At 42.0% G+C, this 19,366-nt stretch overlaps 1 protein-coding gene across 15 annotated transcripts in view; it reads left to right on the top strand.

The window, feature by feature from the left end:
- The window catches only part of LOC106741604 (disintegrin and metalloproteinase domain-containing protein 11), a 44,361-nt gene that overhangs the window by 18,270 nt on the left and 6,725 nt on the right, over window positions 1–19,366 (top strand). For 7 of the 15 annotated variants that reach the window (XM_014613765.1, XM_014613769.1, XM_014613777.1 and 4 more), the window contains exons 3-21: window positions 1,506–1,654; window positions 1,795–1,851; window positions 1,974–2,053; window positions 2,282–2,351; window positions 2,926–3,072; window positions 3,831–4,034; window positions 4,127–4,201; window positions 4,307–4,479; window positions 5,459–5,628; window positions 5,978–6,141; window positions 6,294–6,461; window positions 7,356–7,660; window positions 7,863–7,982; window positions 8,398–8,479; window positions 8,594–8,689; window positions 8,899–9,055; window positions 13,946–14,084; window positions 15,736–15,888; window positions 18,315–18,386. In XM_014613765.1, the coding sequence (XP_014469251.1) occupies window positions 1,506–1,654; window positions 1,795–1,851; window positions 1,974–2,053; window positions 2,282–2,351; window positions 2,926–3,072; window positions 3,831–4,034; window positions 4,127–4,201; window positions 4,307–4,479; window positions 5,459–5,628; window positions 5,978–6,141; window positions 6,294–6,461; window positions 7,356–7,660; window positions 7,863–7,982; window positions 8,398–8,479; window positions 8,594–8,689; window positions 8,899–9,055; window positions 13,946–14,084; window positions 15,736–15,888; window positions 18,315–18,386 (2,581 nt within the window). Of the gene's footprint in view, window positions 1–1,505; window positions 1,655–1,794; window positions 1,852–1,973; window positions 2,054–2,281; window positions 2,352–2,925; window positions 3,073–3,830; window positions 4,035–4,126; window positions 4,202–4,306; window positions 4,480–5,458; window positions 5,629–5,977; window positions 6,142–6,293; window positions 6,462–7,355; window positions 7,661–7,862; window positions 7,983–8,397; window positions 8,480–8,593; window positions 8,690–8,898; window positions 9,056–11,273; window positions 11,377–13,945; window positions 14,085–15,735; window positions 15,889–18,314; window positions 18,387–19,366 lie in introns of all 15 variants that reach the window. The other 8 variants (XM_014613766.1, XM_014613780.1, XM_014613773.1 and 5 more) reach the window with 6 other exon arrangements.

The following is a 19,366-nucleotide window of genomic DNA, read 5'->3' on the forward strand; positions in this document are numbered from 1 at the left end:
GGGGGGGGGACGTCAGAAATTTCTGACGGAAAATCGAAGCCGCCACCACGGGGGCGAATTTCCGCGCGCGACGTGTAACGAGCGTCACGGGCGAGGTGAAACATAACGATGTCCGTCGTGGCTGTCGGCTGAATTAATCGCAATTTGCGCGAAGTACTCGCGACGTTTCCGCGGAACCGGGAGGATAATCGTCGCCGGAAGGGTGGGCGCGCCGGTGGGTTTCGCAGCGCGCGAAAGGGGTAAATTAATCGGCGAGTAATTCCGGCGTGTTTGGCGCGTCGCGCGCTGAAGAGAGGATAGAAATTGAATTCGCGAATCGCGCGCGAACTTCTCGAAATAAGGGACGCGCGGAAGACGACCGTCGGCGCGGAGTGGGAGCCAGCATTGGTTCGGAGGAGCTTTCGGACGATCGATATCTATTGTCGATCTGGGTAATGGCAATTCTCCAGCATGCAAGGTGTTCCCCGGCCACCTCTCTCGGCTAGAAATACTGGCGGACAAACGGGGAAACGTCGATGAAGAATACAAATTGCTCCGGAATCCTGCAGATGGAAGAAACGGCGATAATTTCGAACTTATAAATTCGCACCTGACTGACGGTTCTAAAGTTGAATCGACGATCATTCCAAGCTTAATCGCGCCGCTCCACTGGGCGCCATCTGAAAATATAACGCGTGGTCGCACACCGCGTGAAATATTTCTTTTTTTCGATGCTAAAAATTACAGAGGGTAAAAGCATTGAAGACGTTATATTGAGAACAATCAAAAAGGCGCGGCAATAGTTATCTTGCCGAAATATATATATATATATATATATATATATATATATATAAATGAATAATGACATTTATTAAATATACAACAAAATTTTTTTGTCGCAAACGCTCCGTTTAAATTTTTATGTTACTTTAACATGGGAAACAAATATGTTAAATTAACACACTCACCTTGTTAATATGCTCATCAACTTTTTATCATATTCACCTTATTAAAATAATACAAAATTTCTTACTATATAAGTGACGACAGAATCATATATAATTGAACTTGAACAATAATGACGCACAAATATGTAATAAACGAATTGCAATACAGATGTTCAGTCGACTGGATGCCTTACATGATTTTATAAACGGCAGGATGTATCGAGCTGCCGTGTGAGCCTTGAGAGGAAGCATTTCGCTTTCACTTCGGAAAATCGAAATCGAGTTCGGCCGAGACTGGAAGAGCTAAATACACAGCCACGGTGGATACAAGTCGGGAGGATAGGATAATAAAATCGTCGTTATTACTGTCGTTATTATTGAGTCGTACGCACCGAAATCTCGCTGATAGCGGGTTTCGAGAAGGGAGCTAATAGCGCGAAATTTCGCCAGCACGGCGCAATGAATCGTCCCAAAAAATCGCCCCATTCGAGATGAAATTAGAGAGCCATAGGGGGCGAGGAAGCACGAGCTGAGGGAGTGAAATTAGGGCGTTCGATTGAACGTGGAAATTGATTTCAGGTGAGGTCGAACGACTACTACGCGAATATCGACAAAACCAGGAGCTAGTACGAAATATCGGCGGACATTTTTATCAGATCATCTATCCGGTACAGCTACGGCATCACGAGAAAATGGGGATATCCACGAGAGAAGTCGGCGTCTCGAAGGTAAAATCGTGTTCTGCGACGTTCCCTTATTTGCCGTCTCGTTTCTACCGCGCACTGTTCTCCGCGTGGAATTTTCCGTCGGACCGAAAGCAACGTCCACGTCTTACAAACGATTAATTATTGTCTTTATTGCGATTCAGTATCCTCAAAGAGGTTACGGAGAAGGGGGATATCAAAATTCTAGAGGCAGAATGAGAGTAAGTTTTTGCGATATAGACGTACTCCTTAGTAATTAATTAAGTGTCATTGTAACATGCGAGATGAACGTGCGTGATTCTTAAAAAGCGCGGAAGATTAATCGCGACGCTGGCATTTCCAGACAGGGAGACATTTTCATCGGACGTCCCTTCTGATCAAGGCCTTCAATCATAAATTCCGCCTAGATTTAGAATTAAATACGTAAGTTTCCTTCAATCAATATTACAAAAATTAATATTACACTATTGCGATATGTATATATATATGCGTGTGTCGATTAAAATATATAGCCTTTTTACATTTTCTTGGAGAGAATTTGCGAACTGTACGAACCGTGCGGAGAATCCGATTGGCGAGACTTACTCGTCTAAGAATTACCTCTTTCGGCCCTCCTGATTCTTCTGACGGAAAAAATTCCCTTTGTTGCAGGCAACTTTTAGCTCCAAACCTGATTCAGAAAGACTTTTTAGATAACGACGCGGAACAAATGTCTAAGCAGGTAAGGCATCTCGGGGACTTGCAATTTCACGTGCGGCAAATTGAATAACACTTAAGTATTCACGTGCCTCCAACTGACATTCACGGTCGTTAATGAGGGTATAATCACTTGCACCAGTTGGCTCCACCCGTTGTTCCATGGTTTGCTGAATCAAATTTAAGCCGAAGAGACTGCTTTTAATAATACCTGGGTGGTCCTTACCGCCGGCAATCTTTCCATGCGCGAGCGCTAAAGGTCGAGTTAAAAAAAAAGAGAAAAAGAAGAAGAAGATGGTTGTTTCGATGCCGAGTAATGTCGCGAGTTATTTTTACATCGCGCGTCCGACAAGGCCAATCAACGTGATTCTTGTGGCTTGCAGCGGCAGAAGGGGGAAAAAATGTCATACGTACATACGCGTCGCGCGCGCTCGACACAACCGTGCATTATTTATCTCATTATAAAATAAGCGACGTCGCGCGGGATAATAGTAAAGTTTAAAACTCGCGCGATACTTAAATGTTAATCGGGTAAAGCGATTTCCCGCCGTGACGAGAGACTACTCGTCAGGTGGTGCGTTATTATTTAATCTTTACAGGAGATAGAACATTGTTATTATCATGGCACTGTGAGGGATTATCCGGGAGCTAGCGCTGCTTTTCACACGTGTAACGGTGTCAGCGGTGTCATTCATTTAGGCAACGAGACTTTCGTCATTCATCCGTTCTACGGCGGCGATTTGTCGGTCAGTCAAACTATCTCTCGTCAGCTATTAAACGGTTACGGTTAATTGTACGCTGCGGTTTTATTAGTGTTTATCTTTAGTAATGTGAGGGATATAGGAGAGACCGGGACATATAATCGCACTTTTTACGTTCGAGTAGAAAAATGTGTACGATATTTCGTAATGTAAATTTTTCTGTAGTTGTAACTTTCAGCTTGAAAAAAATAGTTGCCTTATATATATATGTATATATATATATATATATTCATGCATAAAAAAGTTATCAAGCTCAAAGCAACATCGTACAAATTGGACGACTGATCTGACAACTAACCATGTGACTTTTGGTCTCTCCTACACGGGATTCTTTCGACGAATTGAATTATGCGTGTCGAATTTTCAGTATATATACCCCCGTAATAATATATTTGTATGTCGCTCTGTACGTCTGGAACTGGTCACGAGCGGATAAAAATATTCACGTCCTCTCTTACCGTCGTTAGAAAATGCAAAAGCATAATCGCTCGGACGAGTGTCGTCCGGCGAACGGCGGACTAATTTGCGGCGATCCTCGCGCATAACTCATCTCTCGAAATAAGAGAAACTCGCGCAGCAAGCTTTGATCTCATGCCGGCCAATTTCGTATGATTTTATTACCAGATTAGACGTATCTTCTCGGAAGTTTAGGTCGCGCTATAATTAAATAGAGCGTCGAGTGTGCCGGGGACGGTGCTCCGGATAGTTGGCGAATGTTAACTATATGCAAGCCTCTCTTTTAGCAGAAACATCCTCACATTATATTTGAAGCCCGAACAAAAGCTAACAAAGGCTGCGCTAACTCGGGGAATCTTGAGTGGCGAGTAAAGAACCGCCGGCAGAAGCACACCCGCGGGCTATCAGAGACCACTTCTGATCGATACAAAAGAGACGTCCGTGAAGCAATCAAATACATCGAAACTGCCATCATTATCGATAAGGCCATGGTACGTTCGTCGGGGCGCGCACGTTTAAATCGCCCGGATGTGTGATTAGTTAATACGATCTCTAATCCATGTTTCTGCGTTTCTGCGAGCAGTTCGACAAAAGAAACGGTAGCACCAGAGCCGAGGTTGTTCACGATGCCATCCAAGTCGCTAATATCGCAGATTTGGTAAGTAACGGGACGACGACGTTTGGCGCTTAAGCACGCTTAAGCCGCGCGGCATACCTCGCCTTAAATGAGACTGGGCGTGTGCTAAATTGGATTTCCTCGTAGTATTTCCGTACGATAAACACTAGAGTCTCCGTCGTATACATCGAAACTTGGAAGGGCAGCAACCAGGCGCAAATCGATAAAGGCATGGACATCGATCTCGCCTTGTTAAACTTTAACGATTATGTGATGCGGAGAATGTATCAAATTGCTCAGGACACCACTCAGTTGCTCACGTAAGTTCATCATTCCTCCTGGGTCTTTAAACCCTGTATATCCTCTCGAATCTGTCCGGCTACTTTTTTTTCTTCTATAATTTTTTAAGCTGAATCAGTGAAATAGAATTCTACCGGTAATGAGTATTCACTACTGATTTCTAGTGGAAATTCTTCCACTTGGCTCTTTTGTCTGATACTTATCGATCTTGGCCAATGAAAGGTTCACTGCAAACCGCTGTTGCGTCCCTCGTAACAGAAATATATGTATATATCGTATATGCATTCAACCATATGATGTATTTGGCGTAGTTCGTTCAGTTGCAGACTCAAAAGTTCAAGGTTTCGAGTCCCGTCAGGGATGAGCGTGTTTTTTAAAAACGATATAAATTAAATCAATTAAACATAATTAAGAATATTTCAGGCAAAATCATTGACGATACCTTAATAACGGGATTAGATAATAAAAAAGAAGCAAACGATATCTTCCCTTAAGAAAAAAGTACCAATTAGCTGCATCAGTAATTGATGAATGTTTCAATTAACTGATGATGTCGGATCACGTCAGTAACTAATAGAATAACATCAGTTAATTTGAATATTTATCAGTTACTCATGCATCTGATCAATACTTTGCCTTAAAGTTTTTTTCACTCTTTCTACAGTTAGATTTCTCCGATGGAAACTGTTATTAACGATTACTGTTATTAACGGACTTCTGCAGCGAAATTTTACTGATTTGCAGTTCTATACTTATAATTATGATCACTAGAGACTATTGACTGTTTCTCGGTGATAATGCACTGATTGCACTTTAGAGAGTACACTCGAACGCTAAATCCTACCGTACGTCTCAAGTTTTTTTTTTTTTACTTAATTAACAAATTATAGTGTTAACTTTTGGAAAATTCACATTTCTTCTTATTCCCTCGCTTCGATCTCGCTGCGAAACCGCACGAAATGAATATTCGACGCGTAATGTACATTTTCACGACGACAGGGGTGAGACGTTCTTAGGCGGGGAATCCGGGGTGGCGATACCTGCGACTGTGTGCAGCCAGAAGGCCGTAGGGATCAGCGTTGACCTGAACACTTACGAGCCCCATCTCTTAGCCGGCACCATGGCTCACATGATCGGTCACAATATCGGCATGAGCCACGACGATGGAAGTCAGTCCCGCATATACATTTGTATTCGTTTTACTTCCCGATTACGATTACAATCGAGCGCACACTGTGATCGATACACTGAAAAAAGGATTTCGTAATAAGTACTAAAATTTGGTGAATATTCGCCGGCTAAATATTTGATTACCGCATCGAAAATAATTTGATATATTGTATATTTAGTACACGGAACTAAATTATTTGGTTGCAGCGATCAAATATTTAGTCGACCAATATTCATCAAATTTTAACACTCATTACCAAATCCCTTTTTCAGTGTATTAATATAGAGCGTAAGAGCGAGGCGCGCGCGCACATGAGTGATTAAAGCGATTTCGTTGAAAAATTCCAGAGAACGACTGCAATTGCCGCGATTGGCACGGATGCATCATGGCTCAATCCATCGTCGGTCTGGAGAACGTTCAGCCGTACAAGTTTTCGGAGTGTAGTAAAACGGAGTACATAGAAACCTTGAAGAGCGGCCACGCCTTCTGCCTTTTTAACAAGCCGAACGAGGTAGATCGATTAGGGAGAGGAAAAAGAAAGCATTAAAAAAGAAACGCTCGCCGCTAATTGACGCCGACGGGCGAATTAGAGCGAGTCGAGCCGCCACTTGGCGGAGACACGATCGAACGTTTCGTAATCGATTGGATCTATTTTGGAAATAGTTGGAGGTCAGGAGATCATGCGGTAACAGGGTAATCGACGACGGGGAACAATGCGACTGCGGATCGATCGAAGAGTGCCACGAGCTCGATCCTTGCTGTGATCCCATCACCTGCAAGCTAACGACGGAGGCCGAATGCGCGACTGGCCCTTGTTGCAGTGATTGCAAGGTGAGACAAGGTCCTCTCGTCCTTCAGCGAGGCAACCCTCCGGGAAAGTAATGCACGAAACATGCGAACGTTCACCTTGCCAACTCGCGTCGTTAAGCCGGCTACACACTGGGAGCGAACGAGCAAGGAACGAACAGCGAATGCAAACTTCCGTTGTTACAGTTTGGAAAATGTGTACGCCATGACGAATACGAACAGAAACGGTTTGCTCTCGTAAAATGGCTTATCAAAGAAATAAATAAAATCAAAGGAAGTTCGTGCGAGTTTTGACGCGAATATGTACTTTCATATTACGATTCGCTGTACGTTCGTTGTTTGTTCGCTCAGCGTATATTCGCACGGATAAAATATAATATAATATAATATTGTAGTAAAAGTTATCAAAAATTATCAAAATTTTGTAATGCTAGACCATACCGGAATTATGACTAAAATTATGACGTGCGTTGTAATCTTTAATAATGTATATCACGTATGCACATCACTAACAATTACAACACACATAAAATTTCACTAATAATTTCGGTATAATCCAACATTACAAACTTTCGTAGTAATTTTTACCAGAGGAAACTTTGGTAAATACAATCGTTAACTTTTCAAAAAACATTGATTATTAACAAATTTATTATACAAAATATAAATGGGCCGTAATATCACTATCTCCTCCGCACAATATTTTCTCCGTGTGCCTTTGGATGAATTTACGAAGGTCCAAAATGATCCGTAAGCGACGTCGAATCATTTGAAATGTAAACGATAACGAGATTCAATGGCAAGGATGCTCTTTAACGAAGGGGCCGGTGATCACGTCGTTCCCGGTGACATTTCCGTCGGCAGTCTGTCGCGTCTGTCGTGTTTTAACGATTGGCCGTTTTCCCGACGAAACCGCAGCTTCGAGCTCGCGGCGTCGTCTGCCGCGAATCGACGAACGAGTGCGATCTGCCGGAGGTGTGTTCCGGCGACACCGGCCAATGTCCCCCGGACGTCTACAAGAAGAACGGCACCCCGTGTTCGGACATGACCGGGCACTGCTTCAACGGGATATGCCCGGCCCTGGATCTGCAGTGCGAGCAGGTCTGGGGTTACGGCGGGATCGCCGCCGACAAGAAGTGCTTCGAGCAATTCAATTCCAAGGGATCCATCAACGGCCACTGCGGCACCGACGCGACCGGTCACTTTATCAAGTGCGAGGCAGAGTGAGTAATCGTTCTCGCGATAGTCGATAGCGCGAATCGATATCAAAATATACGTCCACGATTCCCGGCCGATTTTTCCCCTTCACTGCTGCCGCGAGCAACCCGAGACAACCGGAGGCAACTCTGTTTCCCGGCTTCACCGCAGATTTAGAAGTTTAGAACGATGTTTGTTCGATGATCAAGACGTCTTTTTCTCCTTCAGAAACATTCGTTGCGGATCCCTTCAGTGCCAGCAAGGTAGCAAACAGCCGGTCATCGACGGAATGAAGGAATTTTATTCTAGAACCATCATTTCCATCAAGAGTCAGGAATACGAGTGCAAGTGAGTATCTAACGGTCGAAAGGGACTGCGAATCATTATTTTATTCGGGGAGGGGCGGGGGGTGAAAATTCGCGGAGTCTCACGATCGAGTTGCGGTCGTTTCATCGACGACGCACCTGCGATCGTTTTTGCGTGCGCGTCGACGCGCGTTTATCGCGTTTATCGCGAATAAAATCTCTCCCCCTTGTACCACTCTATTCGCATCGCCAAGGTAGTTCGTTCGCCTTGACGCAAATCGATTGGAGCACCGCGAAACTTCACGAACCCAGTTTCATCGTCAGTTAATTACCATCGAATAGAATAATGTAGTATAAATTTCGTACGATGAATATAATATTATTAACTTGAGCTATGAAATTTCTAAATTTAGCTGAAACTATTAAATTTAATTTATCTAATCGTCGCGATTTTCAAGAGCCACGACTGGGAAAGTGGAAGGATCGGAAATACCAGGGTGGGGATTGGTCCGTGACGGAACATCGTGCGGCGACAATTTGGTAATTAGAATTCATAGAAACCCGAAGCCAAGAGCGATTCTCGTGGAAGAGCATTTCACTGATGTCCGAATATATGTATATATATATACCGACCAATTAATTATTCCTTTTCAGATTTGCGTGAATCAAACCTGTACGAGCTTGTTTCCACACATCGATCAAGAGAAATGCCCGAGCAACCACGACAACAAGGAATGCTCCGGGAATGGGGTAAGCGTCGTCACTGTCGTGACGTGTGTTTACATTCGCGCGTTATTTACACAACTGTATGATAGCCATCGTCCTCGTGATTTCAACGAGGATTGTTTACGAGAGTAGGACGGCTTATCACGTGTGCCGTAATCGTATCGCTACCCGAACGGCCGGTCGATTTACGTCGGGCGTAAGCGAGTCGTTCCTCACAGTTGTTTGTCCCGTAGGTGTGTACGAACGTCAACAAGTGTTACTGTTTTCCCGGTTGGATCGGGCCGGACTGTTCCATAGCGCAAGACATCCCGACGGTGACGCCGACGACACCCAGCGTCGAAGTAGCCAGCAAAGCTGATCCGAAACTGGAGAAGAAAGAGACCCCCTACGGTAAGTCATTCGTTTCGCGACACACACCATTTCGTGTTCATGGCTAATCGGAGGATAAAAGCGGGATATTGATTGCGCCGTTTGTTTTCGCGAGAAATTTCCCCCCGATCGATCCTCCAACGGAACGTGTGACGATTCAGACATTTCAACAGTTCGCAATTCCCAGTGAATATCTGAATTATCACCTGTTTACCGTACCTTATTGCTGTTACGCGATCATTGATCGTTCTCATATCGATAACTTAATTCGAAAGGACGGTAATTAGGGATGCACCCGATGTAAGAATAAAATATATATGATGGGAATTGTGTGTGTGTGTGTGCGAAAAATGTTTGAAATAATCCATAATTCTTGAAATTGTCGATCTTCAAAACTGTCAAGGATATTTTAAGACATCCGAGTGACCGAATGTCACAGATCTGAATTCAAAACGCATTTCCCACGAAATCATATATATATTTCATAGTTGTTGTATACACGGTTGAGAAATAACGCGTTACTTATAACGTCGTTACCGTTACAGTTACTTTTCTTCAGTAACGATTTAATATGTTACATTTTTTCAATAACGATAATAGTAACGCAGTTACATTTCTTGAATAATGAATATAACCGTTATTTTTGTCGTTATTTTGTACGTACAATGAAAAGAGCAGAAGTAAATTCTAGAAAAAGGTTTTCGAAACTTAGTGAAAAAGTAACCACCACTTGTTTTTGAGTAATGATAACGGTAACGAGTTACATTTCAAAAGTGACTTTACCCAATCCTGGTTATATGTTTGAATTGAGACATCGATATGGTTGTATAAACGTTACTCATAATTATATTATTATATTGCAATATATATTATTATATTGCAATACAAGAAAGTTAACAAGCCGATAAATTCAAGTCCGCATTAATCGTAAGATTTAAATGTGTTATAGATATGAAATATCCGTTAGTCATAATAGTTTATATTTTATACGTTGATAAGTTGATAAGTTATGGATGGTATACAATGGACTTCTGTCAAATCCTGTCATTTTTTAATCTAGAATTTTAGTTGTACAAGACAGAAACACAATAATCATGCTCATTTAGAAAAAATACGATTGCTATAAAGTTGTAATCATTATTTGCATATTAATGAAAGTATAATCTAATTTAATTCACGTGTCGCAAAGATATAAATTCAAAAAATTGGCTTATATTAGAAGCGGAAAATATTTAATTGATCCATATCGTGTATTAAACATTAAATGATATTTTATCATTTAAAAGAACACGAATACATGGGATTATCGAGACGTAAGAACGAAAATCCAGCTATGATTTTTCTAAACTGATTTCACATTCGACCGGCGTTGAATCGCCTTTTGCAACGGCGGAAAACGATTTGGACCGAAAATAGTGTCGTTTCCGGTAAGAAGGAAGTCTACTGTGCCTCCGATTCTAGCAATGTGGACCAATTGATCGTCCCGATTGACTTTTGACTCACGATAAGGCGCAAAGTCGGAATCTTTTTGGGGTCATACTATCAGCTGTGCACATAAAATCGGACGTGTGTGTCAATTTATATATACTAATGTGATAACGCTCGTTTCAATTTCGTTTCGAGCGGAACGAAAGAGGAAAAACGGCGGAAAGGATCCCTTCGTACCCTGTTTATATCCTTTCGATTCTTTCGGACGCGTGGCACCCCCGCTTTTATCCCTCGGACGATAGGTCATCCTCGGGTCAATTTTTTTATTATACAGATTTTACAATTATGTTCGTGTAAATTCATCGTCAGGTTGGACGTTTTGGTTGCTTAAGATCCTCGCATTTGTCAAATTCCAAAATTTTGCTACATTCGGTAATCCACGTTTTCTTAAATTCTCCAGCCCGCTACATTTTCCTCTTGGATTAAGTAGTCATTAATACCTCAAGACTGAGTAATGTCGAATCACTTGACTTACAATCGTATGAAATATCGTCACGCTAAATATAAGAGCTGCTGACGCGCCTTATTCGTCGGCATTGCGTCGGATTGATCTCGTGGTGGACGACACGTCGATATTCCGGATTTGAAATTGCAAGCTTTCACGATTAGAGTGACGATATGCGCATAAACTTATTAGGGCGCAACCATCGCGCGACGCGATACATACACCCACGTGTACACGACACACACGTTCGGTTAGCGTGCGCGTGCACGCCGCAAGCGCGGGATACAAAATGCTTGATCGTTTCAGGAAGTACCAACAACAATCTCTCCGCGGGGTGGCTGGTACTGATGCTGGTGGGTGTGGTGAAGCTCGTCTTCATTTGTTTTGCACTAATGGCTGTTTGCTACAGGTACAGTAACAGCAAACAGATCCGTCCGATCAAGGCCTGTCCTCTTCGTCGTCGTCGTAATTCGTGGCTAGCTGGATGATGATGATGATGATCATGATGATGAGGAGGCATCGCACGCGGCCATCAATGCTCTCAATATTGATCGATCGACTAATTCACTCTTAGCCTATTCTACTCGATGTTCACTTGTTACACGTAAACGCGAGAATCGCAGAAACAAAAGTCGCTGCATCCAACCCCAGAAATTACCTTACATTCGACACCTCTCATGTTTGACCCATTCTGATCTCTCTTTCTTCCGTAATATTTTTCTGACGTTCCTGGACAATGAGTTGCACGAGAATCCCGAATGCAGTTTAATCTCTTAATCTTTCTTGGACTCCTTGGACGTATTTTGAAGTCTAGATTGTTTGCGTCGCAGGATCGTTGACGCTTCAGCTTTTGATTCACTTAGATCCTAGTTGCCTCGCATCCCGGATTCCTCGCTGAGAAGTTCCTTAGAAGGAGCGTAGTCGTCCTATAGTTACGCCACGGACTCGAGACTCCTCGGTCCCGATCGTGCTGTTAATTATACGCTTCGTGCGTCTCAAGTTACTCGGATCTTAAATACTTTAAGTAATGTGAAGCTGATTCCCCTGGGATCCTCGAGTTCTAGATTACTTCCTGTGCCCATTACAGTAATACAAGGGGTACAAATATTTTTCAAACATTTCTCCAGTTGTATATTTATCCAAATATCTTTCATGAAAATTGGACGCAGCTGATTTTGTGTATCTGTGTCGCTCGCATATATGACCAAATATATGTATATATCTTTTTTTGATATATATTATATATATATATATATATATATATATNTGAATGTGCTCGTGGCATAGTGATTTATGATCGTGACTATGCTGTTCGAGCAAAAATCTTGATCTTAGTGACCGTCGCGTTTCGAGGGACAAAAGGGGATAAAAAAAGTCAGGGCAGAATTGTTTGGTTAAGTAAACAAAGAGTTGGCATAAATGTATACTGGAAATTCTATGAACTATTCAGAGCTGTTTTGCATTTTATTGAATTCAATATGCATTGCACTTGCCAACTTAAAAACAATTGAATAATTATTGAATATATCGGAGAAAAACCAAATATCAGGTAATTTCAGATAAACTATGTCAAGTAACAAAAAAGATTACTTTCATCGAAATTTTTCGTCGTCCCTCAAAAGGCGGCGTCGGAGAAACTATACAATGTGCCAGCTGCTTGTATGTCCTATGAAAGCATGAAAAAGGCTGATTAGCGAAGAACCTGTCGAATATCATCGATTATTAATAATTGTATGCAACTTGATGGATGCTTGCAAATTAGGACGATCGGTTTCTTGAGAGTCAATATAACAGACTCTTCGCGGAAAAATCAATGTTTCGATGAATTAAGAGACGAGATTCACTTGCTCGGCAATTGTTCACGAGAACGTGTAGACGATATTTTGTCACTTAGTCCACCTATAATCAACTCTTACAATTATGACAAAAAAGTTCGAATGTTCGAAACCGCAAAGGTTAACAGAAGCTGCCTTTTTCCAGATAAAAAGGTGTGTGAGGACAGAATTCTAGAACTATATGATCTTTGGATTTTCAAATCCGCGTATTTACACGTTTTCGGGTCGTAGGATCCTCGGATGCTGTAAAAGCTGCGGGTTTTTATTTTCCTTAGATTACTTATAGGTTAAAGTTTTAGGTTTTTGAGTACCGAGATATATGGATCACACCCGCCGAGAATCAAGATTCCAAAAGATTTATCAAACGTATCTGCCGCGAGTATTACTCGGATTGCGAAACTTCGAACTTGCAGATTCTTATTTTATCGCTGAGATGACAGAATTCCGCGCGGGTCCGAACGAGACGCTGAATCTGCGCTTTTGGAATTGCGAGGTTTCGTAATCAGAGCGATGACATCGCGAAGTGTTCATTTTTAGACACAACAGGAGTTTTGCTGGTTAATATTTGTTATTATTACAAATTCCACGCGTGCAAACAATGCGATACGCATCAAAACGGATTATATTCGAGTGCACGATTGCGCTACATTGAATTTATAGGTACGACAATAATTGCGTAACTAAATATTAGGTGGCAACACTCCAGTTTAATATGTTTCACAGATGAACACTCCGTATTAGATTGCAGTTGTCTACGTATACGTATACGATAATATTCATGTATGTCTCTCTTCACGTGCTGATATTGGCTTCTCTGTTTCTTGTCTGTTTCTGTCTGCCATCTCTGTCTGTCTGCATGCTGCGGGACGCTCGGATACGAAAAATACGGATCGAACCACCTTCCTGCACTGCGCGCGAAACCAATGGTGTATATCTTCGTTTCGTAAAATAAAAATATATAAATGAATAAATAAATCCATTTACAATGGCGTCGACTGTAAACCGCCTCATCTGACGGTGATGACGACGACGATGATGATGATGATGATGACGACGACGACGACAATGGTGATGATGATAATGATGATGACGCCAAATGATGACGATGATGACGACGAATTACATACACACATACGCACACAGAGAACTACCACGGCTCTAATACTGTATTTTTAGTTGGTATGCTCATGTCGGTGGTAGGGGGTGTTTTCATAGTATTTGCTCTGATGGCTCTCTGCTACAGGTCAGTCGTAGTACATAAAAACTTCTCCCTCTGTCTCAGGTTAGTGTGCAGAAACATACACAAGTAGAACTTTTCTATATGTCCTTTTTCTCTCTCTATTTCTCTTTTTTTCCCCCCCTCTTCGCTCTTTCTCTGTTTTTTTATCTCTGTTTATTTCTCTCTTTCTCTCTTTCTTTCTCTCTCTATCTCTCTATTTCTTTCCCTCTCTCTCTCTCTCTCTCTCTCTCTCTCTCTTTTTTCTCATTTTTTTCTCTATTTTTTTTCTTTTTTTCTTCCTCTTTATATGTATAAGCGAGGGGTGAAAAAAATGTAGACGCGCTAAGGATGATGGCATGCTGCTCTTCGGGAAATTTGCGGTGTCTCTTTTCCTCAGCAAGCATTCGGTTTCGTTGCTTGATGTCGCTTACGTGTCAGTCAATGCTGTTAGTGCGCTATGGTATGAACTTTGGAGGATTTGATTTCGTTTCATTGTGTGTTCGTTTCATTTAATTTCAGCGCGACTCGTCTTCGTTCGACGACGGGTTAATAGCCTAGGTAACGCCGATTTTAGTTCACCTCCGATAAAACTCGATACAGCTTTCAGCGAACATATAATGCTGTTTTAGGTTTTCTAGGTCCTCTCTTGAGGATCTTGAACTTTCGATCCTCTTAGATCGAATAATTCGAGAATTGAGTTTCGCATACCATTGTCAATTTCGCAACAATCAATTGGGTGACTGTCGCAAAACAGAAATTTCCGATAGAACGCTCGCTAAGGAATTCAATTTCAAATTCCTCGAAGAATAACACTTCTCTACTGGTATATACGCTTTCTTCGCGACACCCCTTACTTACGTGTGCACACAAGTATGTGCATATATACGTGTGTATATGCATATATTCATGTCATTAGACTGAATACAATCTCGGGTCTCTTTTATGCTTCCCTCACTTGTCTTCGTGATGATAATTATTCTCCGTAATAATTCTGATCACAGATAATCGCGTACACATTGACTCTGATAAGCCACCCATCCCGGAGGAATCATTAAGGGGAATCATCAGCATCGAAGGATTCGTTCGTACCGATAAATCGATAAGCTTACAATTGCCAGTCATGAATCGTGTTGCAAGATACTGGACAATAATCGTTACGATTCGATCGGTGACGCATCGGGATGCGATTAAAAAGAACTATTGCGCGTTACATCTTTGTACTTTATGTGTTAAGAATGCCTTAATGAATTGTGTTACGTTTTAAACAATTTTACATTTATATATTTACATAAACGACATAAACATCGACTTTCCAAAATCCGAATTCTCAGTTCATCGAGTTTCCCGTATCTTTGAAATTTACGACGAACCGTCGCGTGTCAGAAGCGTTTACATGCTTTTATATTTCTCTATAGAACAGGATGTTCCTAGGTAATTCTTTGACGTTAATTAACGTAGTTAATTGTGAACTAAACTTTTTTGATGAACTAACTTCAAAATAATCGATCATTTATCAGAAACTGCATACTAACGGCTAATAAGTTATAATCCATGCCGATCGCTCTCTCTGATGATCCCTCTTAACGTTATTAAAAAAGCCCCCCAAAAATTATTCGATACTCAAGATGAATCTTTCGCTGGCTTGCATGCGCTTCATCATTTTATTTCCGCGATTCAAGACGGTAAGTCATCATAATGTGGGAATTTCCCGCAGAAGGAAGAGCACCGTCCAGAAGTACGACCCGCCATACTCGAAGAAGCCGCCGCAGAAAAGCTACAGCGGCGTTTCTGGTAATCATCATGCGGAAGCCGCGGCGCTGGACACTGTCAACAAGATCCTCACCTTCGGCAGAATGCCTCAATACAGGTACGACGATCATTTCGCTGCTTATTTTGCGAGTCGTAGTGGCCAAATTGGATGACAGAGTGATTTGGCGCGATCGAAATGCCGGGAATTGACGGGTTTTGTAAGAAACGTACCGAATTGTACAAACAACTAACGGGAATCGATCCTACGATGGGTGACTCCTAAATATTCAAAGTACGCAATCGGCTTCAAAGAGTCGCGACGTGACTTGCGATAAGATGAGCTAATTAATCGCGCATAAGAACTGGTACTGTATCTGTTTGAAAGAACTTATTAATTCGCTTGATTGAAAACTTGAACGTTCCGTTAATTAACCGTGCCGATGTTAAAGGAAGAGGAAAAGAATCTCGACAGATAAATTTCCACGGTTTCTCAGTTTGATCCCCCGATTAAGTCCCGATCAAGTAAGACGTCATTTACATTTTTTTTGTTTATTTCAAATTAAAGACGGTGATCCATTGCGAATTCCAAACTCCATTAACATGAATGTACATTAATACGAGCATCTCATTACATCTTACATCTCGTCTCATTACTCATCTTGTTTCTCATCATTTCTCGCGATCGCAGATTTCGACGGGCATGTCACAAAACGTGCCTTCTTATCGATTCATCGCGATGTCCCAGAATTCGTCCCACAAATGTTAATAAGTATCATTCGTTTCTTCGGTGTGTGATGTAGAGTTGATTGCAGCTCGAGATGCTTCTGTCGTTCGATCGTTTTCGAGGAACATTATTATATAGCGATGAACGAAGTCTGCAGTATTTTCCTTGTAATTTAGAAGCAACAGGGAGGGCCAAAATTATCAGTTGTCGATACATTTACAATCGACGTAATTTCTTTAATATTTCGCGACAGTTCTCTTTCTTTAAAGCCTCTTTCAATAAAACACGCAATTTCTCTTCCTTCCTTCATATAACGTTTCCACGATACTTTTGGCCCATCCTGTGTAACAAATTACGCTTATTGTTGAAAATGCGCGAACAGCTTTGTAAGAAGTGAGCTAAGGTCTGCTTGGATCAGTGTGACTTTGGAGTTCGATACCTTTTTATTTCAGGTAAATGTCGACTCCACAATTTTACATCAGCTTTAGTATGCGCTTCGTAATGATTTTCCTGATACTGTCAATTTTGTTAGGCCTCCCGATTCAAAATACCGAATTTTTTCAAGGATTACAGTCATGTATACGGATGATATATTATTACATATATAGAAATTTAAAAATTAATATATATATATTTATTTTTTTTTAACACACGTATTTTTCTCGCGAAGCTTCATCTTGGTATGTGTTATAAACTATGTACAATATCATGTCGGAAGCTTTCTCAGAAATTATTGGCTTCAAGCTGATGTTCACAGCAAATGATCAAAATACCTCACGCGTTCAATATATAAAAAAAGAACGTATATACATAATTATTATGTTCGTGTTTATCGGCAGTAAAGTCGAAGCGCGCGAACGACAGAAAATTACGAGCGCGATGGGGGGGGGGGTTTCTTATCCCGGAAGTAAAGGATGTGGGAGGGGAAAAGATAGCATTACAGAATTTTATTAATCCTCAATTATTACGAAGGGCACAGCGCTGTACCTAATCAAAATAGTTTAGCTCGAATACAGCGGAGAATACTCATCGCGAATTTACGCAGTTCCGTTCATTCCTGTTGGATATTTCGAACGTTACGTCGATTTAGAGATTTATTTGATCTTCGCAAGGCGAAATTTACTTCTCAGAATATTATCTCGAACTCAAACGTAGAACTTTACATTAACCAGAAAAGTAAACTATCGCGAACGCGAAGTATAGACACGTGTTCTCATGAAAGAAACAAAACTTCAACAAAGAGAGAGAAAGAGAGAGAAAGGGAGAGAAAGAGAGAGAGAGAGAGAGATGCGATGTATTCTCCTCCACACAATAGAGAATTTTGTATTAAAAGCGGTCTACTGAAATTTTGTGTTATTTTAATACAGGTAATGTGTTAAAAAGAACGCAAATACAAAGATAAATTAACATATGTCAAGGGAGACAACGTAAATGTGTTAGCTTAACATTATATTTGTATGCTTTTTAACACATATTTGTATGCTTTTTAAACCCCATTCCCCACGTTAGAGTAACAAAGTTCAGTGAACCATTTTTGACGCGAAAACTTTTTACTACGCATAAATGAAATCTCTCCTTGTGATCTCGCCGTTACGCGCCGCTTTGACACGAGCGATACGAACGAGAGCAATTACTCCGTAAATAGCGTTAATAACGAAAGAAACGTTTACGCGCACGTTCTGAGGGATCGTGCGGGACGCGGAATGCCCGCTTCCTGGTCGCGGTCGGAATTGAGAGAGAACGGGTTGAACAACGGTGTGCACCGGTAATTGAGGGTTAATAAGAATAGCCGCGGCATGCCTATATTAGTATATTTCTAGCCGCGGCGAGACCCAGCGCGTGCTGTTTCGACCCCCGAATAACGTCGCCGCCACCGACGGGCCAAGAGTCAAGTAAGTCTCATGTGTCTCGCCGTTTTCTCACTGTCACGTTGGTCCAAACAAGGAGTCCCCGTTTTTCTTTTCTCTTTCTTACCGCCGGCCACACCGGCCTTTCTAATTGGCCGCAACAACGGGAGAGCAGATTCCGCTTTGCCCCGATCGCGCCTCGTCAGACTTTCCCAAGTTCGCCAAATTGAGCTCCGACGGCCGCGCTTTTCATGCAACCGCCACGCTCCGCGCGCAATCGTTGGTGGAACGTGGGTTGTATTATTCCTTACTTGGACCACAAACGTCGATGCATCATCAACGATCGTTCCGATTCGACCGATCATTGATCGCCTATTCATTTGCGCCCCGATGACGCCGGAAATAGCGCGCCGCGATCTTTCTCTTTCGGCCGGTCTCTTTTCCCACGTGTGATTGTACGTCGCATCGACCATCGTTTCCCTCGTTTCCCTCCACGTAACTCGCACGGGGCCATTATCTGCACTAATCTCGCAATCTCGACAATTCATGCCGAAAACACACACGCTGCGGTCGAACCGAATAACGAACGATTCGATCCCTGTGCATGCTTATTGCTGTCCGCGTGCAACATGACATTTATCATTCCACTTCCCGCTGTGGTTTTTTCCTTTATTTACCGCATGCTGATGGGGTGCACTTGTACGAGGTGTCCCAGCGTAGTTGTAGTGTCCGCTACTCCTCTTCCTCCTTCTCTCCGCAGGACAGTCGGTGAATCTGGGACACCGTATCTCGACGTTAAATAATAACATATCTTATTAATTTATTCATTATCGTTAATTATTAATTCCGCGCGAGCTGCGTGTCGCGCGGAGCTGCTTTCTCGCGCGCCCGATGTGTTTCATATCGCAAAAGCATCAGATATCATTAAACGTCATCACCGTTCATTTGCGCTAACTGAACGCGAGCGGATCGATCAATTCAGCAGCGGCAGTCTCGCTGCGAGTTCTCCTCGATTGTATGTCACG

The sequence above is a fragment of the Dinoponera quadriceps genome, unplaced genomic scaffold (assembly GCF_001313825.1).
Source record: "Dinoponera quadriceps isolate SergipeBrazil2010 unplaced genomic scaffold, ASM131382v1 scaffold586, whole genome shotgun sequence".
NCBI lineage: Eukaryota > Metazoa > Arthropoda > Insecta > Hymenoptera > Formicidae > Dinoponera > Dinoponera quadriceps.